This window comes from Jaculus jaculus, chromosome 3, assembly GCF_020740685.1.
Source record: "Jaculus jaculus isolate mJacJac1 chromosome 3, mJacJac1.mat.Y.cur, whole genome shotgun sequence".
In the NCBI taxonomy this organism is placed as follows: domain Eukaryota; kingdom Metazoa; phylum Chordata; class Mammalia; order Rodentia; family Dipodidae; genus Jaculus; species Jaculus jaculus.
This window is the reverse complement of record NC_059104.1, coordinates 109,585,376-109,605,137: the sequence shown is the minus strand read 5'-3', so window position 1 is coordinate 109,605,137 and position 19,762 is coordinate 109,585,376. Positions and strand designations below refer to the sequence as shown.

Here is a 19,762-nt window from a genome sequence, read left to right as displayed (position 1 = left end):
CTGCTTATCTGAAATATTTTATACCTTACCTTCTGAAAATTGATAATTTTGAGGGTTAGAGTGTGTCTCTGCCTCTTCCTAAATTCAAAATGACATTTACTAAATTTGGAGGAAGCATGTTTATCTTCCAGATCGTCTCTGCTTTATTGAAAAATGTCAGTAAATATGCAATTTAAAAATAAGTAAATCCTGCTGTTTTGTGTGAAATAGTGTATGTTTTTGTATATGTAAGTACTTAGAAAGATGACTCATTGTCACTACTAATGAGTGCTGAATCTGATGTGAGTCATTAAAAATTAAGAGGCCTCATTCTTAGCAGTAGTTTTTCTTTTTCTCTCTCCCTGATTAATTTTAGCTAACCTCCTGGCTGTGTTCCATCTTGATTTCTTTTTTCCTGATCATTTGCTCATAGAGGAGATCAAATTCAACAGAATGCCCTAAAAGAAGGGTTTTAGGTGAATGGACATGAAAAGAGCTGTTACAATTCTCAGACTAGTCATCCCCAAAATTAACTAATGACATTTGGGTGCCTGCTATGTGGCATCCTTAGCTGATCTGGTGTGTGTGCTAGCAAATACTAGGATCTCAACACATTGTGTTTTGTAGTTCATTAGCTATATGTCAAGAACTTTTTTTTTTTTTTTGGTTTTTTTTTTTTTGAGGTAGGGTCTCACTCTGGTCCAGGCTGACCTGGAATTAACTCTATAGTCTCAGGGTGGCCTTGAACTCATGGCGATCCTCCTACCTCTGCCTCCCGAGTGCTGGGATTAAAGGCGTGCGCCACCACGCCCGGCTGTCAAGAACTTTTATCAGTGGTATGATTTGAGTATGTACATGTTATCATTTGATTGTCACAGCTAAGAAGACAAGGTAATAATTGTTTTCTTTATTGTAGAGGTGAGAAAACTACAATTACTTTAGTCCACTTCTGCCTCACGCATTCTGTAAGTGATAAAGCCAGAGCTGTCTACGACTGAGTTAGATGCTTTGCTGTTGTTATTATTGTGTGTAATGGTGGGCAGGATCTCACTATGTAGTGCAGAATAGCCTCAAACTCACTTTGTAGCCTGGGCTGGCCTCAAACTTGGGGCAATCCTGTAGCCTCAGCCTCCCAAGTTCTGAGATAACAAGTGTGCACCACCGTGCCTACCTCTGAAGTAGATACTTTGAAGAAAGGCATTCATATTCTGCCCTCAAGTGGCTTGCAATTTGCACCTACAGAAATCTGTAGTTCCTAGCTCAGTGGCTAAAGTGCTTGCCTGTAAAGAGAAAGGACCCAGGGTCGATTCCCCAGGACCCACATAAGCCAGATGCACAAGGTGGTACATGCATCTAGAGTTCATTTTCAGTGGCTGAAGACCCTGGTATACCCGTTCTCCCCCTCTCTCTGTATGCCTCTCAATTGCTTGCTCTCTTTCTCTCTCAAATAAATAAATTTTTAAAAAGAAATTCATAGTCCCTATCTTTAGAGCAAACAAGCATATCTCTAGCGTGTCTATGCCCACTCTTATCCTCACCTTCATCTCCACCTTGGACTGTTACATATTTTTGTTTCTGTTCCTAGCCATTAGATTCTTCCCTTTCATCTTCTAAAATATTGCTGGAAAAGTATTTTTGAGATAGAGATATAACCATCTTATTGCCTATATTAAAAACTTCAAGGTAGATGTGGTGGTACACATGTGCAAATGTAGAAATTGAGAAATACAGGCAGGAGGATTGGGGATTCAAAGTCATCCAGGGCTACATTGCAAAACCCTGTCTCAAACAAAACAAAACACCTTCCAGCTTCCTGTGTACTACAGAAGAAAGTCCATGTAGCTCAGCATGGCACTTTGGCCCCTTTCCAGCTTCTCTCTAAGCTCCATCTCTTGCATGCTCATTACATACAGAGCATTTCACCATGTCCAGCAAGGAAGGCAGTGCAATCCCATCTGCCCAGGAACTCACTCGTGCTATTCCCATAACGACCCAGTATTCTCACAGCAGAAGGTACCTCATGTTTGAAATTCTTATTCACTATATTTTGGAATCTTCTCTGGCCTACTCAAACAAACAAAAGGTGGGATCTTTGTTTTGCCCCTCAGCATACTTAAATTTCAAGCATGATAATGACAGAGCCAAAATACTAAAGTGCCTGTGGCATGTATGCTGTGTGTCAGTCATTATAACAACTGCTGTTCCATGTTCTTCATTTAGTTCTCACAGTGACTTTGCTCTGATAAAGTGGTATTATCCCAGTTTTTCAGATCTGGAAATGAGTTGAGCAGTTAAGTGGCTATGCCAGCTCTCATCATTAGAAAGGGTTCTTAACCAGTGTAACTGTGCTACGGTAATCCTTCAGAGAGAAGCCATGACTTGATGCTGATGTTCAACTGTCAGGCTTGTCCCTCTTTAAGAGAGGTAATAATACCCCTTGCTCCCTACCTCACAGAATTGTTCAGAGCAAGAGTCAGCAAACCAAAGTATGTGGGCCAAATTTGCCTTGTCACCCATTTTTATGTTTTGCTGGAACAGAGCTATGCACATTTGTTTTTGTGTAGTCTCTTCTCTGGCTGCTATTCTACTACAAAGACAAGAGGAAATGGTTACCACAGAGTCCATGCACATAATAGTCACCAGAGGTCATTTATAGAGTTTTCTGACTCTGCTTTATAAGCTCAGATAATGCTACCTTATCCATATGCTTTATATGGGCAGTAGAATATATAAGTATTGCTACTTAGATCCCAAAGTTGTAAAAATAAAAAAAAAAAAGTAACCAGGCACAGTAGCATACACCTTCAATCCCAGCACTCCGGAGGCAGAGGTAGGAGGATTGCTGTGAGTTCAAGGCCAGCCTGAGACTACATAGTGAATTCCAGGTTAGCCTGGGCTAAAGCAAAACCCTACCTCAAAAAACCAAAAAGCCAGGTGTAGCAACACATGCCTTTAATCCCAGAATTTGGGAGGCAAGGGTGGGAGGAGTGCCATGAGTTTGAGGCCACCCTGAGATTATATAGTGAATTCCAGGTCAGCCTGAGCTAGAGCAAGACCCTACCTCTGAAAACCAAAAAATAAATAAATCAAAAAGAAAGAAAAAAATAAAAAGAAAATGTATATGTTATACTTACTTGAACACAGCCTGGAATTATATTGAATACTATGGCTATATTCATATGAAAATATCTATATGGATTATTCAAATAAATGTTTGTATGCAAAGTTTTCAAACAAAATTAAAATGAAGGCAGAGATTTAAGTAGGCGCACAAGTTTAATAGAAAATGTATAACCTGGAAGTAAAGGGTCATCTACTGATGAGAAGAGACAGTTTCATGGTGACTGGCCACAGGGAAGATGGACAGTCTCATCCTCTCTGCTCTACAGCAGACTTGAGACAAGATGGAAGTGTCCAAATAAGTCTATGTTAAAGGCTCAGGTCAAGGAAGAGAGATTAACAGAGAACAGACCCAGCAGAACAGCAGTCTGGCAAAGAACATTGCTTCCACTGCAGTAGCTTGTCATCTTTCTCACCCTCAGTCTCCTGCACTTAACAGGGGACTTTGCAATGAGTCTGCTTACACCCAGATGCAGTCTTAGATGACTGTACTCCTTGGAGCCACCCAGCAAAGGCCTATCACTTGGATGCAGATTCAAAGTTGGCTTCTTATTAAAGCGTTCACCAGGTACCAGTGCCCTGCCTCCTCCAGCCTATCAGGAGATAAATAGCTTAGATAATATGCATATAATTTTACTTAATTCAATATTTCAGTATACTTGACTTTCCTCTTCCAAGCAAGCGACCCTTATTAAAGCAAACAGGAGTAACAACTTTCAAGAATATATTTTGGGCTGGAGAGATGGCTTAGCGGTTAAGCGCTTGCCTGTGAAGCCTAAGGACCCCGGTTCGAGGCTCGGTTCCCCAGGTCCCCCGTTAGCCAGATGCACAAGGGGCGCACGCATCTGGAGTTCGTTTGCAGAGGCTGGAAGCCCTGGCACGCCCATTCTCTCTCTCTCCCCCTCTATCTGTCTTTCTCTCTGTGTCTGTCACTCTCAAATAAAAAAATTAAAAAAAATTAAAAAAAAAACAAGAATATATTTTATCCATTAGTCTAATCTGGCCATGACACATGTAGTTATTGAAATGGAATTTTTTCTTGAAAATCAATTCTATTAATACATAATTTATAAACAACTAGAATGTATGCATAGTTTCAAGGATTTTTACAAGTGTATATATAAAAACCATCATCACAACTGAGATATATAGGTTATTAGAATTTCTTCTTAAGTATTTTATTCTTCAAACATTTTCCTCTCTCAAACCAAGCATTCATCTGATGATGACATTGTTGACTGACTAGAAATAGTAGTTTTGCTTTTGCTATTTCACCTCATTCTCTGGATAAAATCAGATTTTTTGTTCATTTTTATTTACTTATTTGAGAGTAACAGAGAGAGAAAGAGGTAAATAGAGAGAGAGAGAATGGGTGTGCCAGGGCCTCTAGCCACTGCAAATGAACTCCAGATGCGTGCGCCCCTTGTGCATCTGGCTAACGTGGGTCCTAGAGAATTGAGCCTTGAGCCGGGGTCCTTAGGCTTCACAGGCAAGTGCTTAACTGCTAAGCCATCTCTCCAGCCCCAAACCAGATTTTTTAACTGGGATTATTTCAAATTTTTAATCAAATGAATGCTTGAATCCTACCTTCCACATACCTTTCTCTGCAGTAACCAAATCAATTCCTAAAGGATTAATAAAAACAAATTTATTTATTTAAGAGATAGGCAGAGAGAAGCAAGTAGAAAGAATGGGTGTGTGGGCTGGAGGGATGGCTTAGCAGTTAAGGCGTTTGCCTGCAAAGCCAAAGGACCCAGGTTCGATTCCCCAGGACCCACATTAGCCAGATGCACAAGGGGGCACACGCGTCTGGAGTTCATTTGCAGTGGCTGGAGGCCCTGGCGTGCTCATTCTCTCCCTCCCTCCCTCCCTCCCTCTCTCTCCCTCTCCCTCTCCCTCTCTCTTTCCCTCTCCCTCTCTCTTTCCCTCTTTCTCTGTCAAATAAATAAAATATAAAAAATAAAAAAAAGAATGTGTGTGCCTGGGCCTCCAGCCATTGCAGATGAACTCTGGACATATGTACCTCCTTGTGCATCTGGCTTATGTAGGTCCTGGGGAATTGAACCTGGGTCCTTTGGCTTTGCAGGCAAATACCTTAACCACTAAGCTATCTCTCCAGACTATCCTAAAGGAATTTTAAAAAGATTGTTTTTAGTGTCTGGTTACCTCATATCCTGTGATTGTATCTCTTCTGATAGACTCAAGTATTTTCTGTTTTGATAAAGGCACAGCTCTGGCAAATTCTTATATGGATTATATAAAAAAATGGTCACATTCATGTTTGTGTTTAGTATTCAAGCATGATTTACTTTAGCTTTCTAAAGTTTTACCCTCAGCCCTTTCTATGCTATTCATTCATTCATTCATTCATTTTTGGTTGAAGGGAAATTGATACAGGATTTCATGTCATCCAGGCTGGCTTCCAATTCACCATGTAGCCAAGACTGACCTTCAACTCCTGACTCTCCTGCCTCCATTTCCGATCTGCTGATATTACAGGCATGAGCCACATGTATGAAATCTCTTTCCCTTTAGATAAATTGAATTTAATTGTTTTTGTAATAAAATAACATACTATGTAATATGAATATTAAGTAACTTTAGAGTGATGTCTAAAATAACCCTAACAAGTGAAAATTAATAGTAGATTTTTATTTGTTAATATTTTCTGCCATGTAGTTGTATGTCAGATGTATGACAATTCATTATAAAACAAAATGATGTGATACTATTGTTCTGTGGAAAGCTTAGGATCCTTATAGTATAAAGTAATTTAGGAGTTGAATTATTTCTTAAATAACAGTAAAAATGTAATGTTTGTGTTTATATTCTGTCTATAATAAATATATATATTAAATATTAGTGGTCCAAAAAGTAAACTTACTTATAGGCCATCTCCACTAGAAAAAGCTAATTATTTAAGTATTACATATTTATAGAACTGTGAATCTCAGTATCTTTTATGAGTATTTCAAGGTATGTGTTCTAATTTTTCAGAAAAGTTGGAAAAATGCAACAATTTAATAATTGCTAATAACTCAAATTTTAAGTAGCTCTTAAAGATGATAATATTCTTTGAGGTTTATTATTGTTTATTACTGATGCTTATCTAGCTATGTGATAATGCTTACTTTTACTCCTGTCATTAGTGAGACCTCAGAAATGTGATTCAATCAGCTCACCTTTATTGTTGTTATATTACTACTAAACTTTATTTATTTCTTTTTGAGATGGTCTCATTTATTCCAAGCTACCTTCAAACTTACTCTGTAACCAACGATGGCCTTGAATTTCTGATCCTTTTGTCTCCACCATGCCTGGTTTATGAAATGCTAAGGATCAAACCCAGGGCTTTTTGTGTGCTAGGTGAGCACTGTACTGAGCTACCGGCCCAGACCCTTACCATTTGGATGCTTTGATACACTATTAGAAGAGGATTTTCTAAGGATTTGAATTATAGATGGCCTGAGAAATTTCTGTTTTCTCTTCTCTTTATTCCCTTTAATATTTTAGAGTGCTCCAAAGAGCATTTTGGTGGGAGATTATCTGTCTCTCCAATTTCTGATTAAAAACTAAAATAGGTTTAAAACACTAAGTTATTAGTACATTTTCCATTGCCTTCAAAGCAAGACTTTGTGACATGTCATGCACATTCCACAAAATGTTACAGTTTACTCCTGACATATTGTTACAGTTTACTCCTGACATTATGACATAATGGTTGGTTTGTTTTTTTCATCACTCAGGCTGAAAAAGCCTTAAGTACCTCCAAGCAGGCTTTAGACCATACTTTGAAAACTGACATCATACATAATTGAAGGTGACTATATCTTTAATTGTAATATATTTTAATATATTCATTCAACTTGGCAAATTGTCTTTGAACAGTATAGCTTATAAAATCCGAGCCAATAACAAAGGGTATTTATGTGTATACATCAAAGGGTGATTCTCTTGTTTTGTCTCCAGTTATGGAAATTTTTGAAGCCCAATACTCCACTGGAATCTCGGATTTCTAAGCAATGGTGTGAAATTGGTTTCCAAGGTGATGATCCAAAAACAGATTTTCGAGGAATGGGACTTCTGGGACTGTACAATTTGCAGTAAGTACAACAAAGAATAGTTGAGGGTAAGAGTGATGTTCTAGTCTACTCCTATTGAAATGGCAAAGCAATTACTTCCAAAAGTCACTTCCCAAAGGACTCTAGGAAAAGTTTCAAGTTCTCTGGAAGGAATCAGAGAATCATAACATGTTAAATCTGCCCACATCTTCCTTCTGTCTCAGCAGACTATATTGATTTTTTACGAGCAAGTTTCGGGATTTTTAAAATTTTTATGAAAAGCTTCAGGAAAACACAAGAACATATGGAAGATGGAAAGTCTCTCCTCACATTGATCATCTAGTTCAGTATTGTGGAGACTGAAAAGACTCACAACACCCTTTTTAGACAGAAAAATGTTAATGGAAAGCCTATAGTGTTTGTCATTTAACCTCTCACATTTCCATATATAGTTCTAAAAATATCAATCTTATCTTACATTAACAGCACTGTCATTATTATTCCTAACAGTCTATCTCAGTCCATATTCAGATTACCCACTTGTTGTAGTCAGCTCCATGCTGCTGGGATGAACCTTCAAACCAGACACAGTTTGTGGAAAGAAAGACATCTATCCTATGCTTATAGATCCAGGGGAAGTTCCATACTGGCAGAAAAATCTGGCCTCCTTTACCAAGTCCATAGAGAGCACTGGTGGTATGGTAGTGAGCATAGCTGCCTTCCAGATCCACACAGAGAGAAAAACCACCAGCAGCAGCACTAGCAGGCACCCTCCAGCTGCAAGATCAACAAGGACCCAGACAGAGCTCATGCACTTGGCATACCTTAAGCTGCAATTTGAATCTGCCCCCAAACACACCTTTGCGCTGGATCACAGGATCTGCCTCAAGTGACAACTGTTCCAGCCAGGCGGCTAAAAATCCAAGTTATAAGCTTGAATAAAACTCCCGAGTCTACTGGAAGGCATAAATTCAAACTATCATACCATTGCTCTCAAAATTGTCTTTTTACACCTCTTAAAAAATATGTCACTCCCATGGGCTGGAGAGATGGCTTAGCGGTTAAGCACTTGCCTGTGAAGCCTAAGGACCCCAGTTTGAGGCTCGGTTCCCCAGGTCCCACGTTGGCCAGATGCCAACTCCCCTCATTTTTAAGGGTATCAAGGGACCTACTTGAAAACTCTATCTCCAAAACTGACTATAGATGGCTGAATTTAAGCATGAATAATATAATGCATGTAATTAGTTGAATCGTAGTAAACATATAAAAACAAGAATTAAATGACATTTGGAAAGTACAGTCTGTTCTGAATAGAGCCTGCATATTATACTTAGTTAAAATGTCCCTTGCGACTTATAAACTTCATAGCTTCTCCTCCCCTGCATCCTTGCCTTGCCCCCTGACTGCATCATTAGCTTGAAGGAAGATTCCAGGTCAGTTGTCCTGAAAAATGTCCCATTATCTGGCTTTGTCTGCTTATCCTTAGACTGATTTTCTGTATTTCCTTAAAATTGGATGTTTTCAGGAAAGCTTGAAGCAATTCAAGTTGACATCACAGTGGGAGGCCTGTGGCATCCCCACTCTCTGCCCTATGCTGACAGGTGTTAGGATCATCACAGTCTGACAGTTGAAGCCTTCTTCCTTCCACGGTCTTCACTGAACCCCTATGTACACATGCTTGTCTGGTTTTCACACATCTCACGTGGGAGTCTCACCCCTCGACCAGCAAGCCACTCAGTGCTTGTCTAATTCGGTTACTTTTCCCACAGTCATTGGCTGGAACCCTGTAGTGACTGTTTTCCTTCAACTATAGCTTTTTTTCCTGACATTCAGGGGCAGATGCTCAATTTTTCTATATGTTCTCAATCCTCAGCTAGGGAGCCAGTGCCCATTTCCCTTGTTAATGGTCAAAACTTTTCTTTTTTGTTTGTTTTTGGTTTTCGAAGACAGTCTTTCATGATGGTGTCCAGGCTGCCCTTGAACTTGCCATCCTCTGTCTCAGCCTCTAGAGAGCTGTGATTACACATGTATACTGCCACATTGGACCTAAAAACTTTCCTTTCTATTTTCAAAATATCACTTGCCTCTTATTTTTATAGGTTATTGTGCTTCAGCTAATTACACATGGTTCTATACAGGTTTAAATTCAGTCATTTTTAGAAACACAGTTTCCAAGTTGATCTGTTGATAGCCTGTAAGTGACAGGAGTGATGCCTTTTTTAAAAAGAAATTAAATCTTAGTCATTTTTGGTGACACTATTTTTCCATTAGAATTTTCCATGTTTTAAGTTTAGGAGTTTAATTAACACCCATTCTCTTATGAAATGTTTGAAATGCTGTATTATCAAGTAATGATTGAGTAGAAAGTAGAACTTAATGACAGAGGTGCTGTTAAATACTGGATGAAAACTGAGATTCTGAGCAATCAGAACAGGGACAAATGGTCTTCTATTGAGGAAAAAAACCTAAGGTTAAATCTCTTCCTCACCCTGGCAAGCTGAAACTTAAAAAAAATCTTTCTAACATATGAGAAAAGTCTTAAAGATATTTGAGAGGACTCTCTTAAATACAGAACAAAAAAAGCACCACCCAGAAAGATCAATTTCACACATTACAACTGAAAATTTCTATTAATATAAGCCTAATGTATTTGACAGTGAAATGAAACAATGCTGATAATCACCTAAGTGACAAAGGATCCATACTCATTATATCAACTGTTGTTGGCTTGTATTAATTTATTTGAAGATCATTTTAAGTGAATTGTACCAGGAAATATGAACAGACAAGATGCAAAAGAGGAAACCCAAATGGCCAGCAAAAATTATAAACACCACCATGTATACTAAAATTGCTGGCTTAACTTTTCTTTTCTTTTCTTTTCTTTTTCTTTTTCTTTTTTTTTTTTTTTTTTTTTTTTGAGGCAAGCCAATTAGAATGGCCTTTTTTTTCTTTAATGCAAGATAGCCAGAGAGAATCAGCATGTACTCCGGGGCCCCACCACTGCAATGAAACTCCAGACTCATGTGCCCCCTTTTGTACATATGTACGACCTTGCACACTTGCATCACTTTGTGCATCTGGTGTATGTGGGACCTGGAGAGTCAAACATGGGTCCTTAGGTTTCTCAGGCAAACGCCTTAAGTGATAAACCATCTCTCCAGCCCTTGTTTAACTTTTCTACACTCTTTAGATTTATGCAGGGAATTATATAAACATACTTGAGATGGGTATGTGGCCCATGCCTGTAATCACCACACTTTGGAAGCAGAAGGAGAATAAAAACCAACTCTCAGAGCCTGATCTGAGCTAAATAAGACCTAACCTCAAAGTAATAAAAAGTTAGAAGGAAAGATGAAAAGAAAGGAAAGGAAAGACAAAAGTAAAGGAAAGAGGAAAGGAAAGGTGAATGGGTGGAGTGAAGGGAGAGACAGAAGAGAAGGAAAAAGAAGGAAAGAAGGCAGCCAAGGGGGAGGGAAAGGGGAGACAGAAGGAAGAGAATGCATTTGAAATGCATCTTCTCTCACTGCCTGGAGGGCTTTCCTTCTTCCAGGCTTCTGCCTTCTGGGAGTCTTCCAGTGCTGAGTTACCTGATCCCTTATCTACAATCCTTGATAACAGTATACTTGGATCTCTAGGTAGTGACAAAGGTTATAATTACATTTTCAAATCGATTGGATAAATTTCTAAATCTATTGTGAATTTCACAACCCTGAACCATGTCATTTCTAGGAGAAAAAGTCTGTTAGGAAAAGCTACTCTCTGGAGGACCTGAGACAAGTGATGATCTTGTGCTGAATTCCAAGTGGCCCCTAATTGCAGTGAGTGTGTTGCAGCAGGTACAGTCAGGGTGCTCTTTGCCTCCACCTGCAGGTATTTTGCTGAACAGGATGCTGCAGCAGCTCAGCAGGTCCTCTCTGACTCCCTTCATCCAAAATGCAGGTAAGAGTTGAAAATTAAAATACGGATTAGGCTTTGTGGATTCAATTGTCTCTTACTTGTTTGTATCCGTAAATGAGGTTATCACAGAACCTGTTCAGCAGAATTAAGATCATTGTTCTCTCAAAACAACCCTTTTGGTAGATACTCAATAGAAGGATCACCACCTCAGGTGCTCATCACAGGATGTAGGATGGAAAGTGGCACCATTCAAGAGAGATGTGTATTTAAAGGAATGTTTATGGCACAAGTGGGGACTGAGAGATAAAGGTGAAAGAAAGACATCTGGAAGAAAGGGTTCAGAAATGAAGGCATGTTGGGGTGGGAATAGAAGAGAATAGAATGGAAGTCATGAAGTTATAGACCAAGGAAGAAATTCTGGAATTTCTGAGCTAATTTTTAAATTTAAGACCATATTTATATTTTTACTTACTTGATTTTTTTTCCTTTGGTTGAATACATGAAGGGATATCACTAAAGAGGAAATAAGGTATTTTCTTTGTTTTTGTGTTTTGTTTCTTTTATTTTAGAATAAATAATAAGTCTTAAATAGATTTATGAAAAATATGTCAGGAAGGAGACATGTACCTTGATTATTTTTGGAGGGATAATACATTTTAATGAACTTAAATCAAGTTAGACTAATTGGATGGAAATGTCACGAAAGCTTTCTGAGCTAGGATTGCACCTGGATGTAAGGACACTTTGGACTTCCACCTAAAAGGCAGACACCTCACGACACATGATGTGGCCAGCAAGAGAGACATTTTATTTGGGAATTCTGTTGTACAGAGAAATTTTTCTCTTTGATCACTCTTCTTCTAAGGCACTTACTACAGACAGTGATATCTGTGTATCAGTCACACTTCCCCATGTTTTACAGTTAGGGTTTCATGTGACTTTTTCTCCACATGACGGTAGTCAGTCACTAGTGTTTGTGTCAGCTAAACAAACCTAAAATAACATCTTAACATTGAGGAATAGAGTGATTTGTGATATTTTTAAATACTTTATTTATTTGAGAGAGAGAGAGAATGGGCCTGCCAGAGCCTCTAGCCACTACAAATGAACTCCAGATGTATGAACCACTTTGTGCATCTGGCTTACTTGGGTCCTCAAGAATTGAACCTGGATCCGTAGGCTTCACAGACAAGTACCTTGACTACTAAGCTAATCCTCCAGCCTGTGAGTTGGGATTTTAGACCTCACCTTACTTTTTACTCATTCTAACTCATTTGTCTATGGTTCATTAAATTACATCATACTTTCCTAAAGTTCCATTTATAATAATATTTTTAAGATTAAAAATTTTATTTTCTTTATGGGCTAGGAAGATTTCTCAGTGGTTAGAGGTACTTGCTTACAAAGCCTGCCAGCCCAGGTTCAGTTTCCTAGCACCCATGTAAAGCCAGATGCTAAGTGGAGCATACATCTGTGAATCCAGCAAGGCTTTGACAATGGAAGGCCAAGTAAGAGAATAAGAAGCTCAAAGATCTAACTGGTCTCCTTTGAGGCTCTATCTCAAAGAAGGTGGAGCTCAGACACCTTGAAGCTGTTCTTTGACCCCCACACACGTGTTGTGGCATGCATCCTTACACACACATACACACTCAAAAATTTTTTTCTTTCAGAGTCTCACTCTAACCCAAATCTGACCTGGAACTCACTCTACTCAGGTGGCCTTCCTGCCTCAGCTTCCCAAGTTCTGGGATTAAAGATGTGCATCACTGGCCTGGCAAAATTTCTTTACATTTAGGTCTTTTTACTTTTATTTATTTTAAGAGAAGCATTAAAATATCCTAGCTCTTTCTTGATATACTTCAGGGTCAAAATCAAGCTATCTTAATTTTTAAACTACATGTCCTGGATTGCATATTTCTACAATACAGAGACAATGAACTCCCTTAATTAAAATTGGCTGGGAATCTGTGTGTATGCCAAGGTGTGTTTTACTGTTGTGTGTTTGTTTGCTTTTTTTTTTTTTTTTTTTTTTTTTTTTTTGGTTTTTCGAGGTAAGGTCTCACTCTGGTCCAGGCTGACCTGGAATTAACTCTGTCATCTCAGGGTGTCCTCGAACTTATGGTGATCCTCCTACCTCTGCCTCCTGAGTGCTGGGATTAAAAGAGTGTGCCACCATGCCCAGCTCTTGTTTGTTTGCTTTTTGAGGAACATCAGCCATGAAGTGTAAGCATTCTATGGTCCTTGGAAAGTAGTGATAAACTATAAATACTTTTTGATTAACAATTGAAGATTTATTTTATCTGTTAACTATTCTCTAAAAAAGGGGGGGCTTCACAGTTTTGGGCCCCCGTCAACCATCAGAGAGGTTAAGGGTTTGTGGACTACTCTTAAGGAGAGACATGTGTGTATACACACATACACACACATGCATTATATAAGTATCTAGGCTTTATCCCTCAAGCTACAGTACAATTGAAGACATGAAGCTCATATACTGTATCAGTTGTTTTAAACTAGTGGTATATGTCCCTGAGCATAAATCAGAATGCTTTGAAAAATGATATTTTATCTTTTTCCTAATGTCTGAAATAAGTATATTTTGACCAATTATAATGTCAGCATGGGTTCTATCAGACCCTGAGTATTTTAGGCACTCAGCTGTGAGATGCGTATGAGGAAACTTTATCTTTCCTTCAGCAAACATGACAAATTTCTGCTGTTGTCAGTATCCATATGAGAGTCCTGAAGCAACTTGAGGAATAAAGGTAGATTCAGGTTGAAAGTTTCTTTGGGGGGGGGAACATCATATATTATAAGTAATCCAATGGGTGGCAGTCATATGGCCTTTTCTTATAGTTAAATGCAAAAGAAGATTTAGTTTAACAAATATAGAGATGCTATGTACTTTAAATCTTTGTTGAAGAGAAAATGGATGCTTGCAAATTTTTCTACTTCACATGTTCATTTTAGTCTCAATATGAGTATTTTAAAGGCAAAAGTCTTCTGAAACCTCTTTAGTTTGGTTTGTTGGTTAGAAAGTACACTTCAAAAGTGGGTGACATATTTACCACAAATTTCCAACAGGAACTTGGAACCACAGCTAGTCATTTACAGAGTAGGTAGCACATGGACCTAAATACCAGTTTTGCATGATGTTCCTGTGGTTGTGTGCTGCAAGTATTTTGTGTGTATTTGAAATGTGTTCTAGTATTCTAGTTCTGGAGAATTCTTTTTTTAATTTTTTTGTTCATTTATAGTTTTATTTATTTGAGAGTGACAGAGAGAGAGAGAGAGAGAGAGAGAGAGAGAGAGAGAGGTAGATAGAGAGAGAGAGAATGGGTGCGCCAGTGCTTCCAGCCACTGCTTATGAACTCCAGACACATGCGCCCCCTTGTGCATCTGGCTAATGTGGGTCCTGGGAAATACAGGCAAGCGCTTAACCGCTAAACCATCTCTCCAGCCCCATAGTTCTGGAGAATTCTTTGCTTCTGCTTAAACGGAAGCAAACTATATTTATAAAAACTATATTTATAAAACTATGGTTTTAAATTTTTATTTAGTTCTAATGCTAACTACAGTTTTTAGTTTAAACTCTGAATAAAAGTGTCATTATTTACAAAGAAGACTGGAACATTTTTGCCTACCAGACATTGGCAATAGAAAAGGGGCTGGATAGATATAAACACACAACATATTGGGCTATAAGGCAGGACTTTTCAAATACATCCATTATAGCTATATCAACTCTTTCTTAAGTCTTAGATATTCAAATTATAAAACAAATAAATTATATAACAGAAATAAAATGTAACTTTTTCTTTTTTTTTTCTTTTATTTTTCTGAGGTAGGGTCTCACTCTAGCTCAGGCTGACCTGGAATTCACTGTGTAATCTCAGGGTGGTCTCGAACTCACGGCAATTTTCCTACCTCTGCCTCCCGAGTGCTGGGATTAAAGGCATGCGCCACCACACCCGGCTCATAAAATGTAACTTTTATAGATTGACTTAACTTAGCCAAAGGAAATACCATCACACTTGTTGGAACAGAATTTTTTAATGTATTTTTTTTGAAGCAAGCACAACAGACTGGCTTTTTTTTTTTTTAACGTGAGAGGGTGAGAGTGGGAGGGAGAGGGAGGGTGAGACAGAGAACTGAAACACCAGGGCCTCCAAGCACTGCCGTCAAACTGCAGGCGTGTGTGCTGACTTTTGCACATGTGCAACCTTATGTGCTTGCATTACTTTGTGCGTCTCACTTGTGTGGAAACTGGAGAGTCAAACATAGGTTCTTAGGCTTTGCAGGCAAGCGCCTTAAACACTAAGCCATCTGTCAAGCCCTGGAACAAAAATTTAAAAATCTCTGTGCTCATCTTTCTTCCTTCTCTCCTTTGTGCCTCCTTCTCTCCTTCTTTCATCCCTCTTTATCTTCCTTCCTTCCCTTTACTACCTCATTTATATATCAATAAACATTTATTGAGCATCTACAAGTATGGATGAATAGGATAGATACCCTGAGATAAAGCCAAACAAAATCCAGTGGGGAATCATGAGAATATGAGGCAGCATCTAAAGGAAAGAGAGAGATGAGGTGCCAGACAAACTTCCCCCAAGAACACAGTGTGAGGCAATTAATTATGGTGTCAAAGAATAGCTTAGTGTTTGCCTTTTCGGGCTGCCTGCTTCTACCGCATTAAGGGGTAATATGGGCTTAAATAATTCTATGTCCAAACTCTATAGTGAATTGTGTTGTTACGTTTTCGCGGGTGTTTTGTCTGTCTATCTAACTTTTTTAAAAAGCTGATACTCAAAATCCTCCTGCCTCAGCCTTCTGAGTGCTAAGATTACAGGATTGTGTCACCATGCCTAGCTTTTACTGTTGCTTTTAAAGATGATAATATTCAAGTTGATTAGTGCTAGATAATGGAGTTAAATTAATATATCCATATAGTCAGCAGTTTTAACATAAGTATTAAAGGAGAGCAAGAACCAACTAAAGATAGTGTTATTCATTCTTTCTTTCTTAGCAAATTCAGCAAAACTGAATGGGAGAAGAAAAGGATGGATAAAGCAATTGGGTAAGTGTGGAATCTCATACATGAATGTTGTTAGTCTGGTACAGAAACAGCAGAAATGGACTAAGAGTACAGTAAAAGTTGACAAGGATGAAATTCCACTTGTCCTGATGGAAATTTGTATCCAGTTGAATCTTTGAAAAAAAAAAGAGATTTATTTATGGTAGGCAGGACTATGATTACTGCCTAGCCTACTACTCCCTTACAGTATACTCAATAAACTATTCTTCCTAAAATAAATAACCTGTTTATAAGTCTCTAGATTTATCTTATGATTGCATGCTGCTACTCTGTCTGCAATTAATTGTCAAGGAGTAGAAAGTTATAAGTGGATGGAAATGGTTTTCAGTAATCATTCCTTGAAATTGGATATGATTATTATAAGGATCACTAACAAGTATTGAACTGTAAGATAAAAAATTACTTTAGGGGCTGGAGAGATGGCTTAGCGGTTAAGCACTTGCCTGTGAAGCCTAAGGACCCCGGTTCGAGGCTCGGTTCCCCAGGTCCCACGTTAGCCAGATGCACAGGGGGGCGCACGCGTCTGGAGTTCATTTGCAGAGGCTGGAAGCCCTGGCACGCCCATTCTCTCTCTCTCCCTCTATCTGTCTTTCTCTCTGTGTCTGTCGCTCTCAAATAAATAAATAAAAAAAAACTTTTAAAAAAACAATTACTTTAGGGGGCTGGAGAGATAGCTTGGCGGTTAAGCGCTTGCCTGTGAAGCCTAAGGACCCCGGTTCGAGGCTCGGATCCCCAGATCCCACGTTAGCCAGCTGCACAAGGGGGCGCACGCGTCCGGAGTTCGTTTAAAAAGAAAAAATTACTTTAGGGCTGAAGGGATGGACCAGCAGTTAAGGTGCTTGCCTGCAAAGCCAAAGAACTCAGGTTCAGTTCCTCAGGAACCTTCTAAGCCAGATGCACAAGGTGGCACATGCATCTCGAGTTTGTTTGCATTTGCAAGAGGCCCTGGTGTGCCTATTCTCTCTTTCTCTCTCTCTCCCTCTCCCTTCCTCTCTCCCTCTCTTTCTCTCCCTCTTTCTCAAATAAATAAATAAAAATTTAAAATTTACTTTAAATGCTTTTTTCTGAGGTCTGTTTCATCCAAAAATATCTCTACTCTGGATTTCCGGATTTATAATAACATAGGGGATTTTAGAACTCAGTTCCTTTTTATGTATAAAAGTATGCTTTGGGATAATATATTTATTTAAATGTTTTTTAAAATTGATATGTGATTTATTTCAGAAAAGCTAGAAAAATATAGTAAAGTGGACCCAATAACCCTGATCACTTTTGCATAACCATATTAATGTTTTATAGCATCTAATTTCAGGCATTTTTCCATGATTGTATGTATATCCATAATAAATTGTGGCTTATTCTAGCTTCAAACATCTCTAAGAATATAGTTTTAGTTGTAAAGTGTCATATGAGATAACTGTAATTTATTTCTGTAACCATTTTTTAGGATATTTGAATTATTTCCATGCTTCTCAACCATAAATGATGCTGAGCTAATACCCTTATGGATAAAATTTTGTCCACATTAGACACTTTCCTAGCATGTGTTTTGAAGTGGAATTACTAAGTCAGAGCATATAAATTCTTAATATTCTTAGCACTCATACTGAAACTTTGTGGTAAATTTGGAAAAACAAGGGTTTGACATGGTAGAAAAAGGAACGCAACTCCCCACTCTGATAATGTGTTTATTTATTTTTATTTATTTGCAAGGAGAGAGCAAGTAGGTGCCAGGGCCTCTTGCCACTGCAATTGGACTCCCAATGCATGTGCTCCAGATGCATGTGCCACTTAGTGCATCTGGCTTTACATGGGTCCTGGGAGTGAAACCCAGACTATCAGACTTTGCAAACAAGCACCTTAACTGCTGATCTGTCTCTCTAGCCTATTTACTTATTTATTTATTTTTATAAGGAGACACATACACAGGGCAGGGAAGAATGGGCAAACACTCTGATAATTTAATAAGAATTTAAAACTCAGGTTGTCAGTGTTTGAAGGGCTTATTTCTCATGTTTGACAGTATTGGCTTTGTGGTTTTATCTGCTTTAGGTATTCCTTTGCAATTGTGGGCATCAATATAACTGACCTGACATATAATCTACTGGTTAGCGGAGCTCTAAAAACCCATTTCTACAACATCGCCCCAGAAGCTCCAACATTGTCTCACTTCCAACAAACATTCTGTAAGTACCCTACTCTTCAGTTATCAGTATGGATATCTGCAGAACACTTCAGACATTGGCCAAATATTCATAACTTAGTTGCTTTAGACCCTTTATAACTCTTCTTTTGGTTTGATATTTTTTTCTCATTCAAAAACCTGCACTTAGGGCTAGAGAGATGGCTTAGTGGTTAAGGCGTTTACCCGCAAAGCCAAACAACCTCGGTTCGATTCCCCAGGATCCACATAAGCCAGATGCACAAGGTGGCACATGCATCTGGAGTTCATTTGCAGTGGCTGGAGGCCCTGGCATGCCCATTCTCTCTCTCTCTCCCTCTCTCCCTCCCTCCCTCCCTCTGTGTGTGACTGCCCCTTTCCCTCTCTTACTCTCTCAAATAAATGAATAAATTTTTAAAACCTGCACTTACATTTCCAGGCATCATAGATGTTTCTCTTTTTCAGTTCTTGCATAATATGCGATGTGTCAACTTCTGGTCTAACTGTGTCTCTTTGATCTATCATCTAGCTTGGCTTGACACTGAAGGAAACAGCTCTTACATCAGTGCAGGGATACTGTCAGGTCTATGTTCTGACAAAAATGAAATCCACAAGAATATTAGATGATAAGGTTGAAAAACTTGCCCAGAAAGTAGATCGAAAAAAACTGATAAAAAGAAAAAGGGTAAAGGCTGAAGCATCAAAAGACCATTCTGGGACAACTCCTATCCAAAGAATGAGAGGGTCACGAAAAGGGATAACTAAGGGAGAAGAACCAAAAGTTAACTTAAGAAAATTTATAACTGAAAGAAGGATTTTCATATTTAAACTAATAAGCACCAACACAATAGATTAAAATAGACACACATCAAAGTCTATGTCATTGTCAGATTTTATGACAGTCAAAAGAGATGATTCTGACAATTTCTAAAACTATTACATGGAAACCATGGAATCAAGATGACATTGGACTTCTCAAGAGGAGCATTATGTTATAGAAGACAATGACATAATGCCCACAAAATTATGACAATATAAAGAAAATATGATTTCCAGTTTGATCTTATTCTCAGTTTGACATATTGATTGAGAATTGAAATAGAATAAACTGTTTAAAGTTAAATTTTATTTATTTATTTAAGAGAAAGAGGCAGGTACAGAGAAAGAGAGAATGGGCATGCCAGGGCCTCCAGCCACTGCAAACGAACTCTAGACACATGCACCACCTTGTGCATCTGGCTTACATGGGTATTGGGGAATCAAACCTGGATCCTTGGGCTCCACAGACAAGTGCCTTAACTGCTAAGCCATCTTTCCAGCCCATGGATACACTTTTTATGAATATAGTTTTAAATATTTTTATTTTTTTATGAGAGAGATTATGGGAACACTAAGGCCTCTTGCCACTGCAGATGAACTCCAGATGCATGCACCACTTTGTGCATCTGG

At 38.5% G+C, this 19,762-nt stretch overlaps 1 protein-coding gene across 4 annotated transcripts in view; it reads left to right on the top strand.

Moving 5' to 3' along the window:
• The window catches only part of Elmod1 (ELMO domain containing 1), a 78,873-nt gene that overhangs the window by 49,590 nt on the left and 9,521 nt on the right, over window positions 1-19,762 (top strand). For 3 of the 4 annotated variants that reach the window (XM_045146611.1, XM_004652945.2, XM_045146612.1), the window contains 5 exons: window positions 7,069-7,202; window positions 11,034-11,102; window positions 11,566-11,589; window positions 16,084-16,134; window positions 18,205-18,338. In XM_045146611.1, the coding sequence (XP_045002546.1) occupies window positions 7,069-7,202; window positions 11,034-11,102; window positions 11,566-11,589; window positions 16,084-16,134; window positions 18,205-18,338 (412 nt within the window). The remainder of the gene's footprint in view (window positions 1-7,068; window positions 7,203-11,033; window positions 11,103-11,565; window positions 11,590-16,083; window positions 16,135-18,204; window positions 18,339-19,762) is intronic. The other variant, XM_045146613.1, reaches the window with a different exon arrangement.